We start from the raw sequence: 21048 nt of genomic DNA, 5'->3' as shown, positions 1-21048 counted from the left end.
TCCATGTTGCAGGTGGATTCTTAACCAGCTGAGCTACCAGGGAAGCTCCAGAAATATAAAAAAGGATCAGCAATAGGCCTGTGGGTTGTGGCCTCTCTATACACTAATAAATGCTGTGAAATGCCTTTTGTATTCTCTCTCAGAAGCTAATTTTATAGAGAAATTACAGCCCTGTGTAGTCTTAGAGGAGAGACAGGTATTTTCATTACTGACATCTGGAACTGTATTCTAGCTCAGCTTTCCAAATGAGACTTTAGTTCAAGCTGTGTAGCCTGTCTGGGCCTAAGGACTCTATTAGATGGGCAGGTTGACCAGGACACACTGGGAATATTGGGATTTCATGGGTAGGATGACTTTGGCAAAGAGGGAATACTGGAATTCAGACAGCCAGAGTGGAAATCCCAGCTCAGCCATATCCTAGGCATGGTCTCAGATGAGTTATGAAAACTTCCTGGGTCTCAGGTTCTTCACCTGTAAAGTGGGGTTCTCGTAGTACCCTCCTTGCAGTGAGAGGAGATGTGAGAATGGGCTAATGCATTTAAAGTGTTTAGCGCAGAGTGTACTTCATAGCTACTAACTGAAATTTGCTCAGCTTAAGTTCTTCTTCTTTTTATTAACTAGTGAACATTTTAGGTCCTTCACCAATTATACTATTCTTTATTAAGTTGCTTGACTGTGCTAAGTGCCTTCAAAATGGACAACTCTAAGAGATGGATGCTGTATTATTACTGTCATTTAAAAAATGAAAAACACAGACTCATCATGTCTGGGGACTTGTGTCAGGTCAGAGCCAAACTACAAACTCCAGCTGACTGCAGAGTGTATCCTCTGTGTGATGACCCTGTGCGGCTTCCAGCCAGTGTGCCATCAGTAACAGTGAGAGAAGCAGATGGGCAACAGCGCCGCTCGCAAGTGATCACGTGAGCGAGGGTTTCCATGTAGGAGTCCAGGAAAAGTCTGTCGTGGGTGATGAGGCTGGCTGCTTAGCTCTCTGTGTGTTTTCAAAAGGTCAATTTGGTTTCAATATTTGATTTTTTTTTCTGCTAAAGTAATCATTCTTAAATTGATAGACTCTCCCAAAATTTGATGATGCAATATTCCCCTTAATTGTAAAACCTAGTGGAATTGAAAGGAACATCCGTGCTGTTGCTAAGTATTCTGCCACTGCTGCCATCCAACAATGTTCTGAAAAGGGCCATTTTGACTTGAATAAATGTGTGTGTGTGTGTGTATGTACAAATATATATATATATAAGTATATGCATTAGTATTGGATACATATTTTGGGGAATTGGAAGTCATAGTAAGTCAGAAAATCTAACCCTATCAAAGGTCCAATTTGAATTTGAAACAGAAATCCCCACCGACCAAAACAGGCACCACATTCGTCAGAACTGAATCCTTAGCCCTGTGTTAGCCACCCCTCACCCCCATCACCAACCCTGTTTCACTTTCTTCTACTCTCCAGTCAGCTCCGACTTTGGCAAGCAGTCAAGAAGGGAACAAGAGAGATGGGAGTTCTCTGAGTATCTGACCCCTTACTGGCCATTCAGCCATGCAAGCTGTGAGACCAGTTTAAAAAAAAAAAAAAGTTGCCTTTCTTTTCCTCTCTCCCCTCTGACAAACTGCCTCTTTCTCCCTCCACCATCAGGGGGGAAACAATGGCCAGCCTTAGCGTTCCCATGAAAAGGGGCAGTCACCCAGGGTGTGGCCGCAGGCCGGCTGTAACTGCTCCAGGACACTGCCAGGGGCCGAGAAAGGACAGCTCGGGTTGCTCCAGCTCAGACTGGTCCTGGCACAGTCAGATGGAGGAGCCTGAGCTGTGATTTGCTGCAGGACGCCATACTTGCAGACCGGGCATCCTTCTAGGAACCACGAGGTTCTCCTCTCCCCAAGATGATACCTGGTGTGCAAGTCTTCTTTTAGAAGCGCATAGATTACACTCTGTGTTTCTTTCCTTGTTGTTCTCTTCAGGACAACTGGGGGCCCTCACCTAACCCCAAGTGTTTCCTTGTGTTGCTTTCAGGACTTGGGGCACTCACCCAGGACACACTATGGTGCTTCAGCCAGCTGAAAGGCACTGTGGAGATTGGAGCCACAGAAGGTAGGAGAAAGCTCCGGCTCCCCCTTTTCCTTGCCTCCTTGGGGTTTGAGTTGGTTCCAGATCTGAAATGTTCATCTCTGTGTCCATGAATGTAAGTCCCCACACATCCCAGAATAGCATTCTGAGCTAGAAATGGATTTAATCATCTCTTTCTACCCCACCTCCTTTTTTTTTCTGTTGAAGCTTATTTTATTCCCACTAATGAGACAGTGCTGAAACAAACTTTCAGTGAAATTGGTTGGCAGAGAGACAGGCTAAACCAGGCAAGTCTTGTTTCAGGATGGGCTGTTAGTTCTATAGGATAATCAAAGCAAACATTCCAGAGTGGTCAGAGGTTCATCTCATCCTTCCTTTCCACGTTGAAGATGACTTGACACTGTACCTGAAACACATGGGAAGAAAGAGGAATTCAAATCTGACTTGAATACAAACTGTGGGTACATTGATTCCCAATTTCAGCGTATAATTTCCTTTCTGGCTCTCAGGAGATTATCCTATTCCAGGTTCTTTACCTGGGATAATGCATTCCTTTTCCTCCTCCTGAAGAACTTCCATTTAATTCTCTTCACTTTCCTCCCTTATAAGCCTGAGCTTGGAGACCTTTAAGACTTTCCCATAAGATGTCTGTGTTTCAAAACAGTTTAGTAATAGACAATTGGAAGGAACTAGAATGGCACTTCTGGGTGTTTTAAATCAAGGTTTACCTGTCATGGCAGAAGGCAGTAAGGGTTGCCTGAAGCAGACTATACTGCATGGATGGTAGGTACAGATACCAGGTGTGGTATAAGACAGGTCTAAAACCAGTATCAATGAGTGAGGATGTGAATAGTTGACAGAGTTGAACCTGAATATGGAAACTAACATGCATAAAAGCATGGAAACTTTCGGGTCATTCTATAGCATTTTAATTCTGAGTAAAAAATTGGTTAAATAAAAATTATTTTGAGTAATTTGGAGGATATATTTTATCTGCAATCTTTCTGTAATTCATTTCTAGAAGCACAACATAATTAATGGCAGATATCTTAAAACCAAGCAATTTATGAGTAAAGAGTAAGAAAAAGCACTCTAAGATAAATTTATGATTAAATCTATAGAATTATACTTTTCTATAGCATTTGCTATTTTTCCAATGCACAATCAAATGAAGCTTTACAAACAATTCTTACAAAGCCCTTATGAAGTAGACAGAGCAGGTTTTAGTAGGCCAATTTATATTCACTAATCAAAAGTATTTGTGTCTTCTATATAGCAGCACTGACCTAAGCGCTAGGTAAAAAAGGAAGGGAAAAAATGCCTTATTCCCTAACCTTATGAATCTTAAGAAAACTGAAGTTCAAGTTAATCAGTTGTTTTAAATCTTAGTTTTGATTCCAAATCACATGTGCTTTTTAAATAAGAGAAACTTCCAGGTCTTGGAGATATGACTTAGGGGTTAGATGACCAGGGTGATGCAATGTATTTTAATGAGCTCATATGTAGTATTACTCTAATAAGTGCTTAAAACAAATGAATAAGAATGTAGGTATAGTATTTGCACAGTACTTTGCACTTTGTGAGTACTCAATATTTGTAAGCAATTATTACAAATATTATAATTAGATCATCATTCTAATTTTTCTTTTTTTTTGCTAAGTTGCTTCAGTCATATCCGACTCTGAGTGACCCCATAGATGGCAGCCCACCAGGCTACCCTATCCCTGGGACTCTCCAGGCAAGAACATTGGAGTGGGTTGTCATTTCCTTCTCCAATGCATGAAAGTGAAAAGTGAAAGGGAAGTCGCTCAGTCATGTCCGACTCTTAGCGACCCCATGGACTGCAGCCTACCAGGCTCCTCCATCCATGGGATTTTCCAGGCAAGAGTACTGGAGTGGGGTGCCATTCTAATTTTAACCCTCACCAAAACCTTATAAGTGGTAGATGTTTTTATTCCCACTTAACTTATAAAGATATTCAGTTCAGTTCAGTCACTAAGTCATGTCTGACTCTTTGCGACCCCATGAATTGCAGCATGCCAGACCTCCCTGTCCATCACCAATTCCCAGAGTTCACTCAAACTCATGTCCATGATGCCATCCAGCCATCTCATCCTCTGTTGTCCCCTTCTTCTGCCCCCAGTCCCTCCCAGCACCAGGGTCTTTTCCAATGAGTCAACTCTTCACATGATGTGGCCAAAGTATTGGAGTTTCAGCTTCAGCATCAGTCCTTCCAATGAATACCCAGGACTGATCTCCTTTAGGTTGGACTGGTTGGATCTCCTTGCAATCCAAGGGACTCTCAAGAGTCTTTTCCAACACCACAGTTCAAAAGCATCAATTCTTTGGCACTCAGCTTTCCTCACAGTCCCACTCTCACATCCATACATAACCACTGGAAAAACCATAGCCTTGACTAGACGGACCTTTGCTGGCATAGTAATGTCTCTGCTTTTGAATATGCTATCTAGGTTAGTCATAACTTTCCTTCCAAGGAGTAAGTGTCTTTTAATTTCATGGCTGCAGTCACCATCTGTTGTGATTTTGGAGCCCAGAAAAATAAAGTCTGACACTGTTTCCACTGTTTCCCCATCTATTTGCCATGAAGTGATGGGACCAGATGCCATGATCTTCGTTTTCTGAATATTGAGCTTTAAGCCAACTTTTTCACTCTCCTCTTTCACTTTCATCAAAAGGCTTTTTAGTTCCTCTTCACTTTCTTCCATAAGGGTGGTGTCATCTGCATATCTGAGGTTATTGATATATCTCCCAGCAATCTTGATTCCAGCTTGTGCTTCCTCCAGCCCAGTGTTTCTCATGATGTACTCTGCATATAAGTTAAATAAGCAGGGTGACAATATACAGCCTTGACATACTCCTTTGCCTGTTTGGAACCAGTCTGTTGTTCCATGTCCAGTTCTAACTGTTGCTTCCTGACCTGCCTATAGGTTTCTCAAGAGGCAGGTCAGGTGGTCTGGTATTCCCATCTCTTTCAGAATTTTCCACAGTTTATTGTGATCCACACAGTCAAAGGCTTTGGCATAGTCAATAAAGCAGAAATAGATGTTTTTCTGGAACTCTCTTGCTTTTTCCATGATCCAGTAGATGTTGGCAATTTGATCTCTGGTTCCTTTACCTTTTCTAAAACCAGCTTGAACATCTGGAAGTTCACAGTTCATGTACTGCTGAAGCCTGGCTTGGAGAATTTTGAGCATTACTTTACTAGCGTGTAAGATGAGTGCAATTGTGCAGTAGTTTGAGCATTCTTTGGCATTGCCTTTCTTTGGGATATTAAAGCTAAACAAATAAATAATGAATAATGTTTTTGCCAAAGGCTCCCTAGCTAATCAACAGGTGAGCTGGGTTTCAATGCAGTCTGCTGCTGCTAAGTCACTTCAGTCGTGTCCGACTCTGTGCGACCCCATGGATGGCAGCCCATCAGGCTCCCCGTCCATGGGATTCTCCAGGCAAGAACACTGGAGTGGGTTGACATTTCCTTCTCCAATGCATGAAAGTGAAAAGTGAAAGTTAAGTCACTCAGTCATGTCTGACTCTTAGCGACCCCATGGACTGCAGCCTACCAGCCTTCTCCATCCATGGGATCTTCCAGGCAAGAGTACTGGAGTTGGGATGCCATTGCCTTCTCCATCAACGCAGTCTAGAGAAGCCCAAACCCAGCTCTTTAAACATTGTTGTGAACACAGAGAATGTCACATAATAGGTTGGAATAAGGCACAGGAATTGGCATTTTTCACATATGCCCTTATAATCATCATGGCAGGTGAACAGAAGATGGGTTTAAATATCTGCTGCTCTTAAGTAAGTATTGTAGCTCACTTGAACTAACTGTTAATTGAGTCATAGAGTCAGAGTCAGAATGACAATCACTCTTAACTTTTGCTTAAAAAAAAAAAATCACTCTAAAGTGGTGGAAAAATGGAGAATTGCTCTTTAAGAGGAGAATCAGATTGGACCCTAACATGTCCAACTAATACTACCTCAATGGCAGTTGAATAGTTGTTGAGTGAATTAATGAGTGACCTTCAATTAATAAAAATTAAGGTTCTTAAAAATTAGGTTTTTTACAATTGGACTGCTCTATCCAAGTTGGTTTTCTGCACTGTTCAAAGTCAATAAAAATTATTCAGCTTTCTTATTTTTGCTTAATGAATTTCCTTTTTTAAAAAACTGAGGTATCATTGACTTAGAATATTGTATTAGTTTAAGGTGTACTTAAACTAATCACAGAAAGTGATTCAGTGTTATATACTTTTCTTCAGATTATGTTTCCATTATAGGTTGTTACAAGATATTGAATATAATAGGTTGTTACGAGATATTGAATATAATGTACTATACAGTAAATCTGTGTTGTTTATCTATTTTATGAATGCTAGTTTGTATCTATTTTGTACATAGATTCATTTGTATAATTTTTAGATTCCACATATAAATAATATCATATATTTCCCTCCCACTTTACTTATTTCTATGAATGACTTTTCTGTTCCATTTTTACTGCTTTCTAGCTGGTAATCTTGGCCGAGTCACTTAATGTTCCTGTGCTTAAGTTCCCTTGTCTGCAAAATGAAGATAATAATATAGGTATCAATTAGGATGGTGTGAGGGCTAGGTGACTATGAAATCTAGGTTGTTATAAGGTGCTCAATCACATTACCTGCTATTACTGTATTATAAAGGCAGGGCTGAGACTAGGTGAACAGACAAAAATACAGATAAATATTTTAATTCAATATTTTTTAAAAACCAAAATTACTGAGAAGAATCCATGATGAACAAAATATCAAAATGTTTAATAAAGAAAGGATCAGTATTACTAATTCATTTTTCCAAGATCAATATGGCTCAGCTTGGCACTGTTACTGCTGATTTAATTAAATGTATATCATGAGTATCAACTAGTAGGCTAGATTTTTATCACATTCCAAATTATTTAGTAGGATATTAGATTATTGATACTTTGGCCACCTGATGCAAAGAACCAACTCATTGGAAAAGACCCTGATGCTGGGAAAGATTGAAGGTGGAAGGAGAAGGGGATGACAGAGGATGAGATGGTTGGATGGCATCACCAACTAGAGGGACAGAAGTTTGAGTAGGCTCTGGGAGTTGGTGATGGACAAGGAAGCCTGGCGTGCTGCAGTCCATGGGGTCACAAAGAGATGGACATGACTGAGTGACTGAACTGAACTATAAATCCAACAATAAATTTAGTGAGCACTCATTAGACCTATTGGAGAAGGTGATGGCAACCCACTCCAGTACTCTTGCCTGGAAAATCCCACGGACGGAGGAGCCTGGTAGGCTGCAGTCCATGGGGTCGCTGCAAGTCAGACACGACTGAGCAGCTTCACTTTCACTTTTCACTTTCATGCGTTGGAGAAGGAAATGGCAACCCATTCCAGTGTTCTTGCCTGGAGAATCCCAGGGATGGGGGAGCCTGGTGGGCTGCCGTCTATGGAGTAGAACAGAGTCAGACACGACTGAAGCAACTCAGCAGCAGCAGCATTAGACCTAAGGCACTACCCCAGAAAGTGAAAGTGTTATAAAGATAAATATAGTCCAAGCTTTCAATGAATGCACCATTTAAGGGGAAACAGGCATTGGTACAGGAGAATAAGGTGTTACATCAACAAATATGATAAGGGCAAGGTGAGCTAAAGACAAAGTGCTTCGACTAAAGACTAAAGTGCTTTGAATACAAGAGACTGAAATCTCTTATATTTGAGGTTACTATTGAAATAGTTCTTATCAGAATTCTGATGAGAGGTAATGTGGCTTTATTAGCAGGGAAAAGTTGTAGATGATGAGAAAGGAAGAGACTCAGTATATATTCTGGGGCAAGAAAGTGGACTTTAAGGGAGAGGTAATGTAGGGAATTAAGAGAGCTCCCACTATGGAGAACAGTGTGGAGATTCCTTAAAAAACTGGAAATAGAACTGCCTTATGATCCAGCAATCCCACTGCTGGGCATACACACTGAGGAAACCAGAAGGGAAAGAGACACGTGTACCCCAATGTTCATCACAGCACTGTTTATAATAGCCAGGACATGGAAGCAACCTAGATGTCCATCAGCAGATGAATGGATAAGAAAGCTGTGGTACATATACACAATGGAGTATTACTCAGCCATTAAAAAGAATACATTTGAATCAGTTCTAATGAGGTGGATGAAACTGGAGCCTATTATACAGAGTGAAGTAAGCCAGAAGGAAAAACATAAATACAGTATACTAACGCATATATATGGAGTTTCGAAAGATGGTAACAATAACCCGGTGTACAAGACAGCAAAAGAGACACTGATGTATAGAACAGTCTTATGGACTCTGTGGGAGAGGGAGAGGGTGGGAAGATTTGGGAGAATGACATTGAAACATGTAAAATATCATGTAAGAAACGAGTTGCCAGTCCAGGTTCGATGCACGATACTGGATGCTTGGGGCTAGTGCACTGGGACGACCCAGAGGGATGGTATGGGGAGGGAGGAGGGAGGAGGGTTCAGGATGGGGAACACATGTATACCTGTGGTGGATTCATTTCGATATTTGGCAAAACTAATACAATTATGTAAAGTTTAAAAATAAAATAAAATTAAAAAAAAAAAAAAGAGAGCTCCCAGGTTTTGGCCTTGAGCAATTGGATGGGTTTGTGGGCACAAGTTATTGAGACTGTGAGAAATGTGGAAATGAAGCATGTTTGGGGGTTTCCACCCCTCTCTAATGTTCATGCATCTGTGAAATAAACTAGCAACAGGCAGATCAACAGAAGAAAACACAAACAGATGCATGAACTTTGACTATGTGCATGGAGGCAACCCAGGTAAAAAAGTGAATACTAAAAAAGCAGTGAGAGTTTACCTACCATCTTATCGCCTTATCATACTGTTCATGGGGTTCTCGTGGCAAGAATACTGGAGTGGTTTGCCATTCCCTCCTCCAGTGGACCACGTTTTGTCAAAATGTGACTCCTATGACCCATCATGGGTAGCCCTGTACGGCGTGGCTTATAGCTTCATTGAGTTTGCAAGCCCCTTCGCCACATCAGATCCATGAAGGATCATGGTTTATATACCATCTTAATAGTGAAGGGCAGAGGAGCCTGGCATACTGCACTCCATGGGGTCGCAAAGAGTCAGACACAACTTAGCGACTGAACAACAAATACCATCTTTATTAACAGGGGAAGGGGAAAGGATGTAGGCCTCTTAGAGGAGAATGAATAATCTTTAGGAAAGATGAATGATTTCTTAGAAGAAAAGATGGAAGAGATGAGAGTTTATGACAAAGTTTCTGTGCAGTGGTGTCCCCTAATCTTTTCTCCTGTAACAAGTCCATCTGTGATAAGTCAATCTTCCCTGGTTGACAAGATTCCCATGGAGGGGACTTATAACATGACCATGAGTTCCTTTTGGAGAACCTGTCTTAAGGTAGATAAAGAGAATTCAGAGAAAGTCTCTTCCTACATGTGCTATTTTTCAAATGACTTCAGCTCAAAATAATCAGTAATCAATATATCAGAGTAGCATGCTTTGAGGTTGCATGTCCTAAACTCCTTTCTGGAGAGATATTAAGAGCTTCCTTTTGAGCATAAGTGTGAAATGGTTGTAAGACACTCAGGGGTAGATACTAAGAAGGAAATTGTATGTGAATGTGGCTCTTTGGAGAGAGAATGGGAGATGGAGCTGGGAGGCAGGGTGGCATCAGCAACTAGATGGTATTTGGAACCACGATACCACGTATGTCATACAGATCATTTGACATGCTGTCACCCAACAACTTGTCTGTGACCTGAAGCTTTCCCTCTTGCTGGTGGTTGCTGTCTGAGTGTTGCTCACTTACTTTAGTTCTTGGAAGATTCAGAGTTTCTGATTCCCCACGTGCAAGTCTTGTGTGTGACTTGCCTAGGATGCACATTTCATATGTTAATAATACCTGATTTCATCTCATGCAGTTTTATACTACATTATCCTAGGAACACTTTACATGCTGGAAGTTGGCTACACTGGACATGAGACAATTTCTTGAGATTTTGTGTATGAGTCTGTGCGTGAGAAGTCAGGAATATCTGGTGGGATTTCTTGTTTTTTTTTTTCTTAGCTGTCATATATAACCATTTTCTTTCTCCACTACAATTCTAGAATTCTTTTTATTTGTTCCTCATTCTACAGTTCTTTAACACCTGTCAGCATAGGTCATTTCATCTTATTCACAAGAAATAAACGTGGTGTTCTGATTTTGTGCATGGCAATAACCTCCTTTCCTGCCCCTTCCAAAAAAGACAGTCGTAGCAGAAAGGATGAGGCAGTCTATTGATTCAGTTGCCTTCAGTTCAGTTCAGTTCAGTTGCTCAATCGTGTCTGACTCTTTGAGACCCCATGAACCACAGCATGCCAGGCCTCCCTGTCCATCACCAACTCCTGGAATTTACCCAAATTCATGTCCATTGAGTCGGTGATACTATCCAACCATCTCATCTTCTGTTGTTCCCTTCGCTTCCTGCCCTCAATCTTTCCCAGCATCAGGGTCTTTTCAAATGAGTCAGCTCTTTGCATCAGGTGGCCAAAGTATTGGAGTTTCACGTTCAACATTAGTCCTTCCAGTGAAAAACCCAGGACTGATCTCCTTTAGGATGGACTGGTTGGAATTCCTTGCAGTCCAAGGGACTCTCAAGAGTCTTCTCCAACACCACAGTTCAAAAGCATCAATTCTTCGGTGCTCAGCTTTCTTTATAGTCCAACTCTCACATCCATACATGACTACTGGAAAAACCACAGCCTTGACTAGATGGACCTATGTTGGCAAAGTAATGTCTCTGCTTTTTAATATGCTGTCTAGGCTGGCTATAACTTTCCTTCCAAGGAGTAAGCATCTTTTAATTTTATGGCTTCAGTCACCATCTATAGTGATTTTGGAGCCCAGAAAAATAAAGTCAGCCACTGTTTCCACTGTTTCCCCATCTATTTGCCATGAAGTGACAGGACCGGATGCCATGATCTTAGTTTTCTGAATGTTGAGCTTTAAGCCAACTTTTTCACTCTCCTCTTTCACTTTCATCAAGAGGCTTTTTAGTTCCTCTTCACTTTCTGCCATAAGGGTGGTATCATCTGCGTATTTGAGGTTATTGATATTTCTCCCGGCAATCTTGATTCCAGCTTGTGCTTCCTCCAGCCCAGCGTTTCTCATGATGTACTCTGCATATAAGTTAAATAAGCAGGGTGACAATATACAGCCTTGACATACTCCTTTGCCTGTTTGGAACCAGTCTGTTGTTCCATGTCCAGTTCTAACTGTTGCTTCCTGACCTGCCTATAGGTTTCTCAAGAGGCAGGTCAGGTGGTCTGGTATTCCCATCTCTTTCAGAATTTTCCACAGTTTATTGTGATCCACACAGTCAAAGGCTTTGGCATAGTCAATAAAGCAGAAATAGTTTTTTTTTTCTGAACTCTCTTGCTTTTTTGATGATCCAGCAGATGTTGGCAATTTGATCTCTGGTTCCTTTGCCTTTCCTAAAACCAGTTTGAACATCTGAAAGTTCATGGTACACATATTGCTGAAGCCTGGCTTGGAGAATTTTGAGCATTATTTTACTAGCGTGTTAGTTGCCTATTGAGAGAAAAATATCAATTTGGCTACCGATGTATGCAATATACTCTAAACTAAAAATTGATGATAACGAGGACTTTTCTAGCAAACAGGACTCCTCTACCTAGAACATCAGCAAGAATGTCAAGAAAAGAATCTTTTCTTTGATGTTTGAGAAATGTGGGGATCATAGGAATGATTTTTCAGGTTCCCTTCAGTCACCATGACTCTCTGCTGTCACCCAGAAAGAAAAAGACTGATTGGGTTATCTCAAAGCAGTGTAAAGACTGTGACCCTCTTGTTTTATGGAAAGAAGTCTGTGATTGACAGATAACCTTTCTAAATGTTTATGCCACATAAACAGCACAGGGTGATCGTTACGTTATCCCACAGATCTTAGCCTAAATGATATAAAATAGAGCCTTTCTGGCCTCGCTCCTCCTACTTCTGGATGTAGGGTGCAGTGGCACCTGTGATAAAAAACCCCTGCTTTGGGGAAGGAGAACTCTTGTTTTTGGACAGGCGCTTTCTGGTTCAACAACCTCAAGCCACCAATATAGGGTTATGAATCAAGCTGTAATTTGAAGTCAGTTATCTTTAACTTTAGGCTGGGTGAAACTACCCAGTTAGTGACCTTAGGTCACTGAATGATTTTCAAACATTATTGTGCATATGAATCACTTGACGTGCATGTGTGCTTGCATGCTCAGTCACGTCTGACTCTGCGAGCCCACGGACTGTAGCCCACCAGGCTCCTCTGTGCATGGGATTCTTCAGGCAAGAATTCTGGAGTGGATTGCCATTTCCTCCTCCCAAGGATCTTGACCCAGGGATCGAACTCGCATCTCCTGCATCGCCAGGCAGATTCTTTACCACTGAGCCACATGGGAAGCCCATGTAAATCACCTGAGAACGGTGTTAAAATGCATATTTTAAGGCCTTACCCTTACCGATTCTGGTTCAGAATGTCTGAGATGACATTAAAAACCTTGCAAATTTCACAGGCATCCCAAATAACTTTACCATAGGTCCTTTCTGGTGGCTCAGATGGTAAAGAATCTGCTTGCAATGCAGGAGACACAGGTTCAATCCCTGCATCAAGGAAGATCCTCTGGAGAAGGGAATGGCTGCCCACTCCAGTATTCTTGACTGAGAAATCCCATGGACAGAGGAGCCTGGCGGGCTACAGTTCATGGGGTTGCAGAGTCAGACACAACTGAGTGACTAACACTAAATTATACAAGAGACACACTGAGAAATTCTATTTGTTCTTTCCTGACATCAGGGGGCTATTGTGAGAGCAGAGCAGATAGCATATGTGAGTGTATTTTGAATGCTTTTTAAAGGAAGTCAGAGTGCCAATAAATACAAGGGTACTGTGCAGCCCAGTTCTCTGCCTCAGGCACTGAAGGAAGTAAGAACCTCTTCTCTGTGAGTCAAAAGGAAGCCCGGAATCTCCTCTCTGCATCCAGTCATCTACAAAGAGATTTCCTACACAACTGTACTTTGTACTGGGCTCCAATCTGCTGGAAGCAAAATTGGTCTGATAGTGAACAAGTTGACATGAGATGAAAGCATTTTTCTCCACTCTGATGGAGGATGTCTTGTTGCAAGAGAGCTGTGGGTTTGCCATGCTCTGAGGGTGCCTTGGTGAGAAATGGACTCGCAGGAAGCTTGCAAGGCTCTGTGGGGGAAGGGAAGCAGATCCTGTGCACAGCACTGAGGTCAGACATCGTGTTGTCTCTGTAAGCATTAGGTAATGAAACCTTTCTGAGCCAAGAAAGAGAAAAATCTCCATGGCTGTCCATTTCACCCCTGCCCAGATGTCAGTCACTTTGAACGTGTTTCCTCAGCAAATATTTATGGAGAACCCACTAATGTCTTCTCCAACACCACAGTTCAAAAACATCAATTCTTCAACACTCAGCTTTCTTTGCAGTCCAACTCTCACATCCATACATGACCACTGGAAAAACCACAGCTTTGACTAGATGGACCTTCGTTGGCAAAGTAATGTCTCTGGTTTTTAACATGCTGCCTAGGTTGGTCATAATTTTTCTTCCAAGGAACAAGCATTTTTTAATTTCATGGCTGCAGTCACCATCTGCAGTGATTTTGGAGCCCCCCAAAATAAAGTCTGTCACTGTTTCCCCATCTATTTGCCATGAAGTGATGTGACCAGATGCCATGATCTCAGTTTTCTGAATGTTGAGTTGAGTCCCTTTCTTCTTTCACTTTCATCAAGAGGCTCTTTAGTTCTTCTCTTTCTGCCATAAGGGTGATGTTGGAGAAGACTCTTGAGAGTCCCTTGGACTGCAGGGAAATCCAGTCAGTCCATCCTAAAGGAACTCAGTCCTGAATATTCATTGGAAGGACTGATGTTGAAGCTGAAACTCCAACACTTTGGCCACCTGATGTGAAGAACCGACCCATTTGAAAAGACCCTGATGCTGGGAAAGATTGAAGGTGGGAGGAGAAGGGGATGACAGAGGATGAGATGGTTGGATGGCATCACAGACTCAATGGACATGAGTTTGAGTAACTTCCAGGAGTTGATGATGGACAGGGAGGTCTGGCGTGCTGCAGTCCATGGAGTTGCAAAGAGTCGGGCATGACTGAGTGACTGAAATGAACTGAACACCATGTGCTGGGTACCAACTGGGGGAACAAGACACCATTGCTCCCCTCCTGTGAGCCATTTACACCTACTGAGGGATAGCAAAAGTAGTTGTCAATTGCAACCCGGGTGAGTGTGTAATGAACTAGAGAAATAGTAAGCCGCCTAGCTCAACCTACGGTGGAGTGGCAGAGGGTGGCAAGGGAGGGTTGCTATGGTAACTACCAGCCAATCTTAGATCAAAGAAAGGAATAGGAATTAGCCAGCCTTTTTAAACACATAGACCCAAGTTTTATTTAAGTTTTAACTAAGGGGCTTTCCTAGTGGCTCAGACAGTAAAGGATCTGCCTGCAATGCAGGAGACCCAGGTTCAATCCCTGGGTCAGGAAGATCACCTGGAGAAGTGAATGGCTACCCATTCCAGTGTTCTTTCCTGGAGAATTCCATTGTCAGAGGATCCTGGATAGCTACAGTCCATGGAGTCTCAGCCCATTCCTTACCCCCAATCCCTGAAGCTTTGTTAACAAGATCTTGAAAAGTATTGCACAATACTTGGCCACAGTAGAGTAATAACAATGATAGTTCTATTTAATCAGACTTCACTGGGCCAGGTTCTATAATAACTTTTAATACACTATCTCATTTAATTTTTGCCATAACAGTAAGATACAAGGCAACTTAATCTTGTTTTAGAGTGAAGGAAATTGAGACTCTGAAAATTTAATGATCTGGAGCTTCCCTGGTGGCTAAGTGGTAAAGAATCCACGTGCCAAGGCTGGAGACTCAGATTCGATCCCTGGGTCAGGAAGATTCCTTGGAGAAGGAAATGGCAACCCACTCCAGTATTCTTGCCTGAAAATCACATGGACAGAGGAGCCTGGTGGGCTACAGTCCATAGGGTTGCAAAGAGTTCGAGTTGGGCACAACTTAGCAACTAAACAACGACAACAAAAAGTTTAATAACCTACTCCAGTAGCACACCTTTCTGACCTCAGAGTTTGTGCTCTTAACCATGGTGATAGTGCCTCCCTGGAAAATAGCCTGGTACCAAGAAGGGGCTCAGTGACTACCTAATGAACAGGGCCTTCAGCAAATAATAAATATCAACAAAGCAAAAAATATATATATATTCATGGTTACCATTAATACAACACTAATGAATGTTTAGAGGAGAATGAAATAGCTCATTTGAAACACTCATCATTTATATGCATAGCACTTTTCTGCTTTTAACATGTATGAGTTATTTATTTCTTAAAACCCCTGTGGGAGATAACTAGAGTAGGTTTTATAATCTCACATTACAGAGATAAAAGAGATAGTATAGATATTATTGATAGTCGATAGATTATTCCTCATAGAGATGAAAAGATTAAGACAGATAGAAATAAATTTTAAATTGCCCATGGTCTCATAGAGACCAGAAAGCAAACTTTTGAATCCCATACGAGCGATTTTTCCTCTGCTCAATATAGATTGAGCAATATAGATTGCCCAGTATACTCAATATAGATTGATAGCAGCTTTGGGGTTGGGAGCACTGTGTTCTAAGTGCTAACTGTGAATTTAAAACGTGGTTGACAGTCTTGAGAATTCAGGGCACTGGTCACATGGCAGCTCAAAGGAAATTCTTCCCTCAAGATGCTTTTCCCTGCAACAGGAAACTTCATCTCAGAACTTATGGAACAGTGAAAGAGTTATTACCTCCTCTTTAGTTCCAATATACCTACTCAGTACCTTCTGAGTTGTAGGCATTCTAGGCCTTGGAGATTCAGTAGCAGAAGGGATAGACAATGGGTAAAGTAAGTGGAATATAAGCTGTAAAGTTATAAGGGCAATTGTGGAAAGTAAAACAATGGAGGGTCTAGGGATGTGGGTGTTCATTTTTAAATAGGATGATCAAGAAGTCATGCAAAAGGTAACATTTTGGCAATGAGATGAAGAAGGTGAGAGAACAAGTCATGAGGATGTCTGCAGAAGCAAGATCCAGACAGAGGTAATGGTCAGTATAAATGCCCTGGGGGAAAAACTTGTCTGGTATGTTCAAGAACTAGACATGAGGCTTTGTTGTTGTTCAGTCATTCAGTCGTGTCCAACTCTTTGCGACCCCATGGACAGTAGCACGCCAGGCTTCCCTGTCCTTCACCATCTCCCGGAGTTTGCTCAAATTAATATCCATTGAGTATCCATTGATGCTATCCAACCATCTCATCCTCTTTCGCCCTCTTCTCATCCTGCTTTCACTCTTTCCCAGCATCAGGGTCTTTTCCAATGAATCAGTTCTTTGCATCAGGTGGCCAAAGTATTGGAGTTTCAGCTTCAGCATCAGTCCTTCCAATGAATATTCAGGGTTGATTTCCCTTAAGATGGACTGGTTGGATCGCCTTGCAGTCCCAGGAACTCTCAAGAGTCTTCTCCAGCCACCAAAAGTCGAAAGCATCAATTCTTCAGAGTTTAGACTTTATGGTCCAACTCTCACATTCGTACATGACTACTGGAAAAACCATAGCTTTGACTACATGGATCTTTGTCAGCAAAGTGATATCTCTGCTTCTTTAATATTCTGTATATGTTGGTCATAACTTTTCTTCCAAGGAACAAGCGTCTTTTAATTTCATGGCTGCAGTCACCATTGGCAGTGATTTTGGAGTCCAAGAAAATAAACCCTGACACTGTTTCCATTTTTTTTCCCCATCTGTTTGCATTAAGTGATGGGACCAGATGCCATGATCTTAGGTTTCTTAATGTTGAGTGTTAAGCCAGCTTTTTCAGTCTCCTCTTTCACTTTCATCAAGAGGCTCTTTAGTGCCTCTTCACTTTCTACCATAAGGGTGGTGTCATCTGCATATCTGAGGTTACTGATATTTCTCCTGGCAATCTTGTTTCCAGCTTGTGCTTCATCCAGCCCAAGAATTTCACATGATGTACTCTGCATATAAGTTAAATAAGCAGAGTGACAATATACAGCCTTGATGTACTGCTTTCCCAATTTGGAACCAGTTTGTTGTTCCATGTCCAGTTCTAGCTGTTGCTTCTTGACTTGCATACAGATTTCTCAAAAGGCAGGTCAGCTGGTCTGGTATTCCCATATCTTGAAGAATTTTCCACAATGTGTTGTGATCCACATAGTCAAAGTGTTTAGAGTAGTGGGGCTGGAGTTGAGTGACCAAAGGGAGAAGTTGTGGGAGGTGGAGACAGAGCTAAGGAAAAGCAGGTGCAAATAGGGGCCTTAGAGACCACTTTAAAGACCCGAACTTCTGCTTGAATGAGACAGAGAACTACTAGTCACAAAATCATCATTTAAATAGCAGGTCAATAATAAATGGCAAGGTGCCAAGGTCAGAAGCAAGAGCACATTTGAGCTTAGGTCAGTGTCATAAGTCAGTTTTTCACAAAATAAGCCCTGAGTCAGGTGTCCCCCAGAGTTGATTAATTCCTTGGCTGGAGTACAGCATGCAGGACTCAGATGCTCTCCATCTCCCTGTTTTGCTGCCCTTGGAATGTCAGCTTTGTCCCAAGACAACTGTAGTCATTCAGACAAAACAAATTCTGGTGTAAAGACATTGTTGTGGTTTTTTTGTTGTTTTTTTTTTTAATTCTTTTGCAGTGTTCCTAACAATTTCTTATGATGACCCTTTGGCCTTAGTCTGAGTCATATACCCACTTCTAAACCAACAATAACAAGGAAAATGGGATTAGCCTAGCTGCCCTATGCAGATCAGGCTTGCACAGGAACTTGAAACAGCATGATTATCTCCAAGTAGAATATACTATGATAAAATCTGGGCTTTCCAGCAGGAACCATGTCAACTACAGGAAGCAGAAGCAGACCAATTCTATTGCTGAATGCATGCTAAGTCACTTCAGTCGTGTCTGACTCTGCAATGCCATGGACTATAGCCGGTAAGAATCCTCTGTCTATGGGATTCTCCAGGCAAGAATACTGGATTGGGTTGCCATGCCCTCCTCCAGGGGATCTTCCTGACCCAGGGATCAAACCTGTGTCTCTTATGGCTCCTGCATTGACAGGCGGGTTCTTTACTACCAGTGTCACCACTGGGCAAAGGGTAGAAGTTCATCGGCTAGTTCTTTGTAGAACATTCAGTTCAGTTCAGTCGCTCAGTCATGTCCCACTCTTTGCGACCCCATGGATTGCAGCACACCAGGCCTCCCTGTCCATCACCAACTCCTGGAGTTTAGACACTTTGGGCTTCAGTAAATCCAAAGGCCAAGCTTCCATGGGCTGACTTCCTTAAAGCTGGTATCTGGATGTACGAGACGATAACTTGCCTTTTGTTTTCTTCTTGTGTTACTAATTAAGCAGGCTCAGCATCATGCCAGCTTATTCCCTGTGTTATTTGTCAATGGAATTTAAAAGCTGATAATAAATAATTAAGCACATGGACACTGTGGAGTGGTACCTGGTTTTGTGCTCAAGGTTTCAAGGAAGCATTATGGCTTTTTCTTCAGTGTTTATTTTTGACTTATTAGGTAGAGTTTCTTTTAAAAAAAAAAAAAAGAAGAAGAATAGTGAAGGTACCTTTATAATAGTATGATTAGGGGGTAAGAATATTGAATTTCACTCAGCTACTTGTTTGGTACATATTGGGTACTAGCTGTTGAAAATAGAGCAGTACTTGAAATAACCAAGGTCTTTTGTGTTATGGAGCTTTCATTGTAGTGAGTGAGAAAGACAACAAATAAAGCAAGCTTTTGGAAGCCCAAGGTAATTTCAGATGGTGACAAGCTATAAAGAATATAAACCGTGATACTGGGGTTGTGGTTGCATGAGGTGATGGGGAACACTACCTCACGTGGTTGTTCTGTGAGGCTTTTTTTTAAGAGATGAGACCCAAATAATGAGCAGAAGCCAGGTTCAAAAGATGTGTTGGACTACTATTTTGACCCAGGGAACAGTAACTGCAAAGGTCCCAAGGCAGAAGCAAACTTAGCATGACCAGAAGGAAGACCAGAATGATGGGAGTGGTGGGTAGGGGAAGGACGAGGTCATGAAGGAAGCAGCAGCAGGTTCAGGCGAGGCCTTGAAATCCATGGCGACTACTTTGTGTCCTTTTCTGGATATTACAGCCATTGGAGGCTTTTAAGTATGGGAGTACCCTGATGTTTTCAGAACTAGTAATAACATGGAGAATTGGTCATTTGACCTTCCAACAAAGCCTAGGCCATTTCACCCCAATGGAGAACTTCAGTAATGTAACTTTCCCTAAAGTTGTATTGAGAAAGTTAAATCTCGTCTCTAAACGCAGACTTTTTTGTCACATGCTTGTTCTGTTTTGCATTCAACCCAGAGGTCTTCATACTCACCTCTCAGACTTCAACGTTACCTGTGATCTGGAGCTCACTGTGGTCTCCTTGCCGAGGACCACAGTAGGAACTAGTAAAATTTAATTTTAGTCAGTGCCTAGAATTTGACTTTCAAGGCCTTGTTGAGATCACTTTAATTGGGGAGTCCACAGAACTAAGGCGTCCTTTGTTTATATATAGCTCAGGGAATGGAGGGATCTATTTTTTTTTCAATTTTACTCTTTACCATGCTGGGCATTTCCGAACTTTTGTCAGCTCTTTCTTTAAGAATCATGATTACTTGTTTTTCAGGAGTGATTCTTCTGATCACGATTTAAAACAACCTTTCCCCACATTATGGCAGAAGTCAGTTCTTGATGTGAGCCTACTCTACACCATTCATCAAATATATCAGGCAATTTCAGTGATGACAGTTCTATGCAAACAGTATTCAAGCAGTAATGATTTCCAAATATTGATACCAAGTGCCCATTTTCTAAGGAAAATGGATGATAATTTTCTACAACTTACCATTCACACATGCGTGAGAATTTACATTCTTCCTTTTTATTAGTCTATGATTGATGTAAAGTGCAGCTTCTCATGGTATGTACCTGAGAGAGAATGTATTTCAATAAGTAATTTACAACTTGCTAAAGATAAGCTGTCTTTACAAAATATTTTTATTTAATAGCACCTTAAACCAATTCATGAAGCTAAAACTGAAAAAGTAATTCACAAACTCTATCTTACCCATGCAAATAAAGAAAAAACAAATAGCAACAGCAAAATACCAATCAGTTTTAACTTTTTAAACATTCACTTCAGTTCAGTTGCTCAGTCGTGTCCTACTCTTTGTGACTCCATGGACTGACTGCAACTCACCAGCTCAGACTCATGTCCATCGAGTCGGTGATGCCATCCAACCATCTCATCCTCTGTCATCCCTTTTCCTAGGGCCTTCAATCTTTCCCAGCATCAGGGTCTTTTCAAATGAGTCGGCTCTTTACATCAGGTGGCCAAAGTATTGGAGTTTCAGCTTTAGCATCAGTCTTTCTGATGAATATCCAGGACTGATTTCCTTTAGGATTGACTGATTTAATCTTGCAGTCCAAGGGACTCTTAAGAGTCTTCTCCAACACCACAGTTCAAAAGCATCAATTCTTCAGCACTCAGCTTTCTTTATAATCCAACTCTCATATCCATACATGACTACTGGAAAAACCACAGCTTTGACTAGATGGACCTTTGTTGACGAAGTAATGTCTCTGCTTTTTAATATGCTGCCTAGGTTGGTCATAACTTTTCTTCCAAGGAGCAAGCACCTTTTACTTTCATGGCTGCAGTCACCATCTGCAGTGATTTTGGAGCCCCCAAAAATAAAGTCTCTCACCATTTCCATTGTTTCCCCATCTATTTGCCATAAAGCAATGGGATGC

At 41.5% G+C, this 21048-nt stretch overlaps 1 protein-coding gene across 7 annotated transcripts in view; it reads left to right on the top strand.

Moving 5' to 3' along the window:
• PPP2R2B (protein phosphatase 2 regulatory subunit Bbeta) overlaps positions 1-21048 on the top strand; it is a 713296-nt gene that overhangs the window by 201315 nt on the left and 490933 nt on the right. For 6 of the 7 annotated variants that reach the window (XM_086412213.1, XM_086412212.1, XM_086412210.1 and 3 more), the window contains one exon: positions 2027-2104. In XM_086412213.1, the coding sequence (XP_086268339.1) occupies positions 2055-2104 (50 nt within the window). In that variant the 5' untranslated portion in view covers positions 2027-2054. Of the gene's footprint in view, positions 1-1881; positions 1907-2026; positions 2105-21048 lie in introns of those variants that run through there. The other variant, XM_086412224.1, reaches the window with a different exon arrangement.

Source organism: Bos grunniens, chromosome 7 (genome assembly GCF_055505025.1).
Source record: "Bos grunniens cultivar Pamir isolate PY7600 chromosome 7, Bosgru_T2T1.0, whole genome shotgun sequence".
NCBI classification, from domain to species: Eukaryota; Metazoa; Chordata; class Mammalia; order Artiodactyla; family Bovidae; genus Bos; species Bos grunniens.
Note: the sequence above shows the minus strand (reverse complement) of the source record. Positions and strands in the feature narration are given on the sequence as shown.